Source organism: Camelina sativa, chromosome 4 (genome assembly GCF_000633955.1).
Source record: "Camelina sativa cultivar DH55 chromosome 4, Cs, whole genome shotgun sequence".
NCBI classification, from domain to species: domain Eukaryota; kingdom Viridiplantae; phylum Streptophyta; class Magnoliopsida; order Brassicales; family Brassicaceae; genus Camelina; species Camelina sativa.
The window spans coordinates 17746321-17756627 of NC_025688.1; the positions used below are offsets into that span (position 1 = coordinate 17746321).

The 10307-nt window shown below is 34.7% G+C and overlaps 2 protein-coding genes across 4 annotated transcripts in view; both read left to right on the forward strand.

Moving 5' to 3' along the window:
• LOC104780937 overlaps positions 1-1824 on the forward strand; it is a 4714-nt gene extending 2890 nt beyond the window's left edge. The window contains exons 12-13 of the mRNA XM_010505481.2: positions 666-965; positions 1060-1824. Coding sequence (XP_010503783.1) covers positions 666-965; positions 1060-1533 — 774 coding nt within the window. The 3' untranslated portion in view covers positions 1534-1824. The remainder of the gene's footprint in view (positions 1-665; positions 966-1059) is intronic.
• LOC104780938 (protein SHI RELATED SEQUENCE 1) overlaps positions 9299-10307 on the forward strand; it is a 3108-nt gene continuing 2099 nt past the window's right edge. Inside the window, exon 1 of one of the 3 annotated variants that reach the window (XM_010505483.1) lies at positions 9299-10160. In XM_010505483.1, coding sequence (XP_010503785.1) covers positions 9749-10160 — 412 coding nt within the window. In that variant the 5' untranslated portion in view covers positions 9299-9748. The remainder of the gene's footprint in view (positions 10161-10307) is intronic. The other 2 variants (XM_019244712.1, XM_010505484.1) reach the window with 2 other exon arrangements.

Consider the following 10307-nt stretch of genomic DNA (forward strand, 5'->3'; position numbering starts at 1 on the left):
CGTGAAGATACATTATTGGAGCTTGCTCATTTCAGGCGACACAAGAGGAAAACATTGAAGAAGCAGGCTGGTAAGTCCACGGCTTATCCGTTTCACAAACCTGAGGAACACACACCCGCTGGAAAAGACTTGTCGAAAAAAATTCCAAAATTGATTGGGAAGGCTGCACGCTATGCTGGCTCGGCAAAACCCAAGAAGGTGCAGCTCTTATAAAACATAAACTAACCCACATGAAGAATACCAATATTTGTTTCTGATAGCAAAGCAACATGTTAATGTAGGGTATGCAATACATTCCGACTATAACTAACTACACGAAGCTTTGGTGGGTACCTAATGTTGTTGTGGCTCATCAAAAGGAAGGGATTGAAGCTATTCATTTGCCTACTGGTCGAACTCTTTGCAAGGTAGGTCCTAGTAGCTATGACTTCAGATCATGAACAAGCTTATTATTTCACATACCCATTATTTACGTTGTCAACTTATTTAAATTCGTCCTGTCTCCAGCTTTCTCTACTTGAAGGTGGACTTCACGCTGACATAAACGGAGATGGTGTACTCGATCATGTCCAGGTACACACATCAAACCTACTACCGCTTTTGGTTCATTGACCTTCTTATGGATCTTCAGTTTAACGAACATAAATTCTGTATGTCCACCTTAGACTGTCGGAGGCAATGCTGGAGAGAGAACTGTAGTGAGCGGATCAATGGAAGTGTTGAAGCCTTGCTGGGCTGTGGCAACCTCAGGCGTTCCCGTCCGCGAACAGCTCTTCAACGTGTCCATCTGCCATCACTCCCCATTCAACTTCTTGCACTACGGAGATTATTCACGACACTTTGCCCAGGCAAGAGACACATCTACTCTCGAGATTGCAACTCCCATTCTCATCCCTAGAGATGACGGACATAGACACCGCAGAGGAAGTCACGGAGATGTAATCTTCTTGACAAACCGTGGAGAGGTACTTTTTTACTTTCTATATATGACGACCCAATCTCTTAATTTCTTGAACTTTGAATTTCGTTTGATGAGCGCTCATCGCTGCTCCATATCAGGTGACATCATACACGCCTGATGTGCATGGCCACGACGCAGTCTGGCAATGGCAGCTTCAGACAGAAGCCACATGGTCGAATCTCCCGTCTCCATCAGGTTTAACTGAATCAGGGACCGTGGTCCCAACCCTGAAACCGTTCTCGTTGCGCATTCATGATAACCAGCCTATGATCCTTGCGGGAGGAGATCAAGCAGCGGTCATCATCTCTCCGGGAGGAAGTGTATTGGCTTCCATTGAGTTACCGTCTCAGCCGACTCATGCACTTGTCACTGATGACTTCTCGAACGACGGTCTAACGGATGTGATTGTGATGACATCAAATGGGATTTACGGGTTCGTTCAAACCAGACAGCCAGGGGCTCTGTTCTTCAGTTCGTTGGTGGGATGTCTCTTAGTAGTTATGGCAGTTATTTTCGTTACACAGCACTTAAACTCCATTCAAGGGAAGCCTCGACCTTCCTCTAGCTTTTGATAGACACCTACCTCCTCATAGAGTTTTCTTCCTCTGGACAGAAGTTAAACCGGCCGGTCCGATTAGCAGCGCTTCACCCTAACCGGTTTTGGTAAACCAAACAGGGAACTGTTGTACCGGTGTAGATACAGTGCCTTATTTCCTCCTGGTTTCGGCTGTATAACTTTATACTATGTAGAATTCGGAGTAAACATGGTAGAGACGAGTGTAGGACTTAATTTTTCTTTCAGTTTTGATGAATTGTTGTGACATTTTTAAATTAAAAGAAAACTTCAAAACGAAACAGATTTACCGTTTACGTTTCTTTCGAAATATATCGTAGTTAATTTTTCATGGGACTCATCGTACAATTCGATATTTTAAAACAAAAGAAAACGAAATAGGTTAAGTAAAAATAAATAAGTAGGCTTAGCTTGGCAGTAATAATTGATGCAGCGATGTGGTTAAAAGTTATAGATTTTTGGACCACGCTAGTGGTAACAATATACTACTCAATTCTCAAATGGGAATGTGGGAGGCATGAGTGGCGTAATGATTTACATAAATAATACTCCAAGCTACGAGAAGCCATCGTTCGTTATACAGCAAAATAATGTATCAGATATTAAAGAAAAGGCATACATTTGCCAAATTGCTTATTTTAAGAAAAATGTAAGAACCTCACCCAGAGTAAATTAATATACTAGATGGTTACCTATACGATACGATACGTAGATGATATGTATTTTTAATTATTTATATATTTATATTATTTTGTGACTATGATAAAATCATATATATATACATATATAAATTATTTGATTGTTTAATACAGTAAGTATAGTTTACATTAAATTCTATATAAATATAAATTGTAGGTGTGATTGTTTATATATGGCAGAAATTAGTTATTTTTTTGTTTTTTGAAACGTTGAATAAATATTAACAAAAATAAGCAAAACATATGTAAAATATGAACAAAACATATGCAAAATATGAACTAAACATAAGTAAAATATTTTTACGTATGTGTTTTTATAACATATAAAATAAACTTTCATATATCATATCATCTATTTTTTATTGTCGCATTAACATTTTGTTAGTTCATTAAAAATATATTCTCGTATAAAATTTAAAACAAGTTTTCAATTTTCATGTGGTTTTTCATTTTACTTTCAAACATCTAATACATTATATAATATTCTATTAATACAAATAAAAGATTAAAAATATAAAATAAGAAGAATTAATAATTAATAAAATATCATGAATTTTTAAAATAATTAGCTTAAACATATTTTCAAACCAAATACATAATCTAACTAAAAAGATATATGATCTTATAATTTTTCTTATTTTGTGGCCTTGGGCAAATGCCCTTTTCATTATACATGAGGCACGTCACTGTGTAAATAGCCTGTGGATATTTGGATATATATTTATAGATAAACTAATTGTGAAAAATATGTAATGAGGAACGAAGAAGGTGACGGGAAAAGCATATTTCTAATAAAAGCATGTAAAGAGGTTCACGAGATCACTTTATATGGGCACTACTCTATTTCTGTTCTCTTTTATGGCCCTTTTTATCATCCCTTCATTTACTTATGAACTCTATTACGTTTTCCTAATAATTAAACTCACTTTTCGCCAGAAAAAAAAAACCCCCCTCAATTGTCATATAGATGGAGAGTTCATGAAAATATTCAACCCACTCCCAAAATTAATCAATAATACAAGCCTCTGTTTACCAACGTTTGTATGTATGCATCATGCATGTGTACGTATTGTAAAACGAAATCTTAAAACATAATTTACCATAGTTTTATATAGATTTGGAAATTAATCTTCGAACCCATTACTCCCATATAGTAACGTACGTAGCTACGTACTAATACTATAGAAGTCTAACTGAAGAAAAAATAATCGTAGAGTTCTGATCAGGAACAGTTAAATAAACAACATGTGTTTGATTTATATATGCCCTAACGAATGATCTAGCTAGGGTTTGAATTTCTTTAGAAAGTACAATAATATAATATGAAGATAATTAGTGGTCCTTTTTTTTGCAGCCTCTATGTGTGTTTCTTTTCAACTTTGATCCACACCCTTGGTTTCTAGTGTGGGGACTTGTTATCAGCCACGATCACAACCGATCCGATCCACTGTCTGGCCATCTTTTTCCACATTCCATGGTCCAGCCCCTTCAGGTCGATCTTACTGGTTGGTTAGCCAATGTTGACCAAGTTGATTTGGTTTGGGTTGGCTCGGTGTTTCCTAACATAGACGAGTAACCATCACTATTGAGCGTGTATATATTTCACAGCATGTATGATACCTAACAACAAGATGCAAACAAACATTGCCGTAAATGCTCTGAAAAGATACTGTCAAATTAAGAAGCAAACTCGTGTTTTGATTTGAATCATGAACATAACAGGATATGATAAATTCATCATGCTTAATATCGTTGTAACAGAAAAGTGTACATTCAAATATGTCTGAAATGTCATCCATCAACTATTTATTATATAGACTATGATTGATGAGCCGCTAAATCACATAATTACCGAATTATTTTTTTCCAATCACAATTTTTAGAATCACGATCAACATTTAAAGACAAAAAAAGGTTATGTCAATTTGAAATTTTTTAGTTAAATCAATGTTTGTTTTTTTCTCTATATATCATTTCATTGGTATATGTTTTTTTTTCTTTGATGATTTCATAGTGTTACTAATCAAATATACTCTCTCCGTTTCATAATATAGGATGTTTAGAGAAGTTTTTTTGTTTCATAATATATGATGTTTTCAAGTTTCTGTGTAACTTTTAGATTAGTTTAATACTTTCTATAATGCAGTATTGTTTGTGATTGACTAAACTTTTTTAAAGTGTTGATTTCTTAATTTGCGTGCTTTACTCAAAATATCTTATATTTTGAAACGGAGGGAGTAATATTGACTTTAACAATGAAAAGTTTGGAAACTGATAAGGTGGGTCTAGTAATGCGAGTTGAAAAAAACCACGATACCTTTAATTATACCAATAACAAGCTATCAAGTATTTGTTATTGGTTAAAGAGAAGTTGATAAATAAGTTTGGTTTAATGAAACGTAAAATCAAATGACACAACAGTTTATAACGAGTGTATACGTGTATGCATGTGCATGACATGGTGCATGACATGGTAAGACGCCATAACTTCAAATCTTGGGGACCCAAAAAGAATTCGATTGGTTGTTTACTTTTTTTAAGTTCTTAAATGAAGAAAATATACGATATTATACATAGAGAGATACATGTAAATATATAAATAAATGTATGTATACGAAGTGAAAGTGAAGTGGGGGCCAAATGGAAACACAATCCATGTGAAGAAGTTTCAGCTTCTGATTAGATATGGAATTGAAACGAAAGCGAGAGAGAGAGAGAGACTAGACAGAGAAACAGAACATAACAGAAACTAAACCAAGTTCGCAACTTTACATTCTCCATCTTCTCACTCTCTGTCTACAATAACTACTCTTGCACCAAAGAGAATGTAAGAAACTAAAAGCTCATTTTTATGTATTGGCTTTTGCCTTGGAAACAAAATATGAAAAAAGTAACCCACCTAATATTTTTCTTCTTTTATTTTTTTCTGTTTGTTTCTTTGGGTTTATAAAAGGAATAGAAAATAGATATGTGGGAGCAATAAATGAGATGACAGTGAAAGCATGGCTCATTGTAGAAACACTGTTCTCTCCCTGTCTCTGTAAGAAGGATCTGTTAAGTAGCAGTGATGAGAAGCCACCAAACACTATACTCCAAAATCTCTCTCTACACTTAAAATAAATGCTTCAAACCAAAACAATGATGTTTAATTACATATAAATTATCTACAAAAGCAAATGTGTGCATGCCACTTTATATTGGTTAAAATATTTTATACAAATAGGTCGGTATAACTTTTTGAATAATATACGTTCCAAACGAAACCCTAACTTGGTTTCACGAAGATCTCTCAAGTGCTTAAATGCTTAAGTTAATTAACTCTTGCGAGTGAAGTTTATGGTCAATTGTGGTAAAAGTCCTCGGATGGTTTATACATACGTCGTATAAATGTCATAGTATACGTATGTTTGTGAGAATTAAATAGGGAACTAAGGATTAAAAGACAAAGAAAAAAAAGAATTAAAAGACAAAAAAAAAAAAGAGGAAGACAAGTTACACAACACAGGGCTCGAGAAGAGACAAGACTCTGCGGCTTCTACCCTTTTTTTGGGGACTCACTATTCTTATCATTCACTCCCTCTCCTTTTCTCCTCCACGTCAACTCTGATTCCCACCCATCCTACTATATATTTTCTTAAATTATTTTCTTTTCTTCTCAAATCAAAGAAACTTTGAGTAATTCTCTTCGTTTTTTTTTGTTTATTACTACTATTATATATGTAGAATTAAGAAACCAATTATCAATATTTTTAGAATGGAATTATGTTCGAAACCCCTTATCTCGTTATCTTTGATTTTAGGTCGAGTATCACTCATTCCTTTTTTTTTGTAAAAATGAAATTTAATTTTAACTTCTTTTTGAACATCTTTGTAGGTTATTTTCGCACGTATATATATAGTCAAATGTCAAATTTACATTTAACTAACTAATTAATTTTGCTCTCTAGTTACTAGACGTAATATTTCATATAGTACAAGAAAAGCTGGTTCTAACTCCATGGAATTTGAAACTTATTTGAGGGAAGAAAAAGTTTTGTTGGCGATTTTGGAGTAACTGATGATTGACAGAAAGGGCCTGGAGAATTGAATGATAAGCAATTTTGTTTTATATAAACACTTGTATCCCCAAATAAATTGATAATAATATATATAACGACTTTGAAAAAAGAGAATGTTATGGAGAGAAGAAAAAAAAAAGAGTGGTTAGACTGAAAACGCGTGCAGAGAAGCCACGGCACAGTCTTATAATCCCTTCTCTTCTTAATTAGGGTATCCCAAATTGTTCTCTGTTCTACACAGTATTACAGTATTGCTTATATATTAATTATACAAATACTTTGTTATGCATACGTGCAATGTTGACAGGTATAATATAGTAGTATGTGTTAAGTGCTGTTTTGATAAGATCCTAAGTTTTGTCATAGTCCAAATCTACTACACACGATCACAGATGCATAGGCTTCTCATATAAAATTTTATACAATTAAAAATCTTTTTTGTGAAACTCCGTTGTGGAGTATATTTTGTGTGTTGGGTGCTGGTTGGTTCTTCTGCCTGAAACTATTATTCGGAAATGATGTTTATAATTATTTGACATTTATAGATTTGTAATGTAGCAAATGAAGAATAATACACTACGAGAGAGAGAGAGAGGAAAAAGGTCATTGTCTCGATTGTAATGTATCATACATTACGTATCCATCACAACCCCTTGAATTAATTGAACCCCTCTCTATTTATCTTAAAAACTATATCGATTACAGGTTCATACATCCATGAATAAACGTAACCGTAATCTTCAAATCAAAAAGCAATAAACACCATTCGATTATTACCTTAAAATTATTGGATTTAGAATTAAAATCGAGAAGCGGTACGGAAGGAAGCATAGGGCGGCGAGACGGTGCTTTTAGCCTGTCTCAAAACTATTCACTATTCCCATTTTTGATCTTAAATATCTTGAAATGTCTAGTTTAACCTCTTCTACATTAGTCAACTCTCTCCACCCTTTTGGCAAATCCCTTCATAAACGTCCCCATCTTTAATTTAACTTTTCTTTATGTCCTAACTTTTTTTTAAAGAATTCGTATGACACCCATCTTCGCTAGATTTCGGATTTATCGTGACATAATTTTTCGTGCCGTTATTCTCAGGCAATTCAAGGATATAAGTATAAAAAGACTCTGGTAATTATAATAATTAGGATCCATGATGCTCACGGCACGGGCATAGAGATGTGTTTGTCTGTATATACTTGTATAAACATTAATATTTATACAAAGATAATGAAGTAACAACATAGGGCACCTCAACAGAATCGTACGTTTGTCTCTACAAAGAGAGAGTATGTTTACGTGCATTTTGATTTATATACTAAAATATTATGATATACACTCCTACATGTTCATTTATACATAAATGTGTGTATAACATAATGTTTCTTGTTTCCTCGGAAACATGGACAAAAGCATCTGCTTTCCAGCTACAAAACTTTAGACACTTAATTTAAGCCACAGGTGCACCCAAATTGATATTAAAAAAAAAAAAGAAAGATTATGGGCATATGGATAATTAGAAAAACTAGTATAATACTAATCAATGCCAATTAAAATAGTTAGTCTCACTTAATCAATGCCGATAATTGGCATTTTGTTTACTCACTTGTAATCCAGTGTGATTTCGAAACCTTGAATCAACTTTTCAGGTCTTTTTTGACAATACTAATAATTTTGCAGCGTTTGATACATTAATATACTCCGCTGCAAATTTTGACAAGGTTTAGTAGTCAAAAAATGAAATAAAAATGAAAGGACCTATGGACTNTTTTGGCAAATCCCTTCATAAACGTCCCCATCTTTAATTTAACTTTTCTTTATGTCCTAACTTTTTTTTAAAGAATTCGTATGACACCCATCTTCGCTAGATTTCGGATTTATCGTGACATAATTTTTCGTGCCGTTATTCTCAGGCAATTCAAGGATATAAGTATAAAAAGACTCTGGTAATTATAATAATTAGGATCCATGATGCTCACGGCACGGGCATAGAGATGTGTTTGTCTGTATATACTTGTATAAACATTAATATTTATACAAAGATAATGAAGTAACAACATAGGGCACCTCAACAGAATCGTACGTTTGTCTCTACAAAGAGAGAGTATGTTTACGTGCATTTTGATTTATATACTAAAATATTATGATATACACTCCTACATGTTCATTTATACATAAATGTGTGTATAACATAATGTTTCTTGTTTCCTCGGAAACATGGACAAAAGCATCTGCTTTCCAGCTACAAAACTTTAGACACTTAATTTAAGCCACAGGTGCACCCAAATTGATATTAAAAAAAAAAAAGAAAGATTATGGGCATATGGATAATTAGAAAAACTAGTATAATACTAATCAATGCCAATTAAAATAGTTAGTCTCACTTAATCAATGCCGATAATTGGCATTTTGTTTACTCACTTGTAATCCAGTGTGATTTCGAAACCTTGAATCAACTTTTCAGGTCTTTTTTGACAATACTAATAATTTTGCAGCGTTTGATACATTAATATACTCCGCTGCAAATTTTGACAAGGTTTAGTAGTCAAAAAATGAAATAAAAATGAAAGGACCTATGGACTTTTGACAAGGTTTTGTAGTCAGTTCTAGTAGATCATGATGATTAGGAGGAGGGTCTAATTAAATACTAGGTCCCAAAATATAGAACTATCTTAGGATAATCAAAAATATAATTCTGATACCGTAACGAATCAGTATTAGTTCAATTATTTTCTCCTTTTAAGGAAATATTTAGTTATTTAAACATTTTTCCACACACAAAAAAAAATTGAAGCGTGTTTCCCGGAAGAAAAGGACAAAGAAGGATATATACATTTTGTGCCAACGTCGCAACATAACTACCGTCCGATAACAAACTGAAGTATATCAACGATGATAGATGAAGTGTGGCCATTATTTTGGTAGCAAATAAAAGTGAGGATAGGAAGCAAAACTCATAAAAAGATAGAAACAAGATAATATTTTTGCAAAATCCGGAAAAAAACAAAGGAAGAAGAGATGAGAGAGAGAGAGAGGAGGAGACAGAGAATTAAATTAGAGGGATAGCAGAAGAGAGAGAGAGATTATTAAGGTCATGGCGGCGTTGCAGAGCGCAAGAAAGATGATTAATTAAACCTCTCTGATCTCTCCTTCTTCTTCTTCTTACTTCTTTACATCTCTCTCTGTGTGTTTCTTTAATATTCTCTCTCTCTCTCTCGTACCGACAAACAAGTTTTGCTTTTTATCAGAGTCTCAAGAAAAGCTATTCCCACTTCAATACAAACCCAGAGAATGAAAAAGCCCTAGTAATCCTCTCTAAGATCTAGAGTGAGCAAGTAAGAGAGAGTAGAAGCTAGAAAGAAAACAAAAAAGAGATAGGATCTTTGGCTTTGGGTTTTGTTTCATTTTCTTGATTGGAGAGAGTGGGAGTGGTGGTTATGGGTGGTGGTTGTGAGGGTGAATGGCGGGTTTTTTCTCGCTAGACGGTGGTGGAGGAGGAGGCGGAGGTGGAGGAAACAACCAAGAAGATCACCGTAGCAACACTAACCCTCCTCCGCCTGTATCAGAGGCTTGGCTCTGGTATAGAAACCCTAACGCTAACGCTAACGCTAACGCCAACGCGAACGCTCCTTCTTCTTCAAACGCTGCTGCTTTGGGAACACTTGAGCTATGGCAAAACCACAATCAACAAGAGATCATGTTTCAGCATCAGCAGCAACATCAGCAAAGGTTGGATCTCTACTCTTCTGCCGCAGGCTTAGGCGTTGGGCCTAGTAATCATAGCCAATTCGATATCTCCGGCGAAACTTCAACCGCCGGCGCCGGAAGAGCTGCGGGGTTGATGATGATTCGTAGTGGTGGTGGAGGAGGAAGTGCTGGTGTGAGCTGTCAGGACTGTGGGAATCAAGCGAAGAAAGATTGTGCTCACATGAGGTGTAGAACTTGTTGCAAGAGCCGTGGCTTCGAGTGTCCTACTCACGTGAGGAGCACGTGGGTTCCTGCTGCCAAACGCCGTGAGA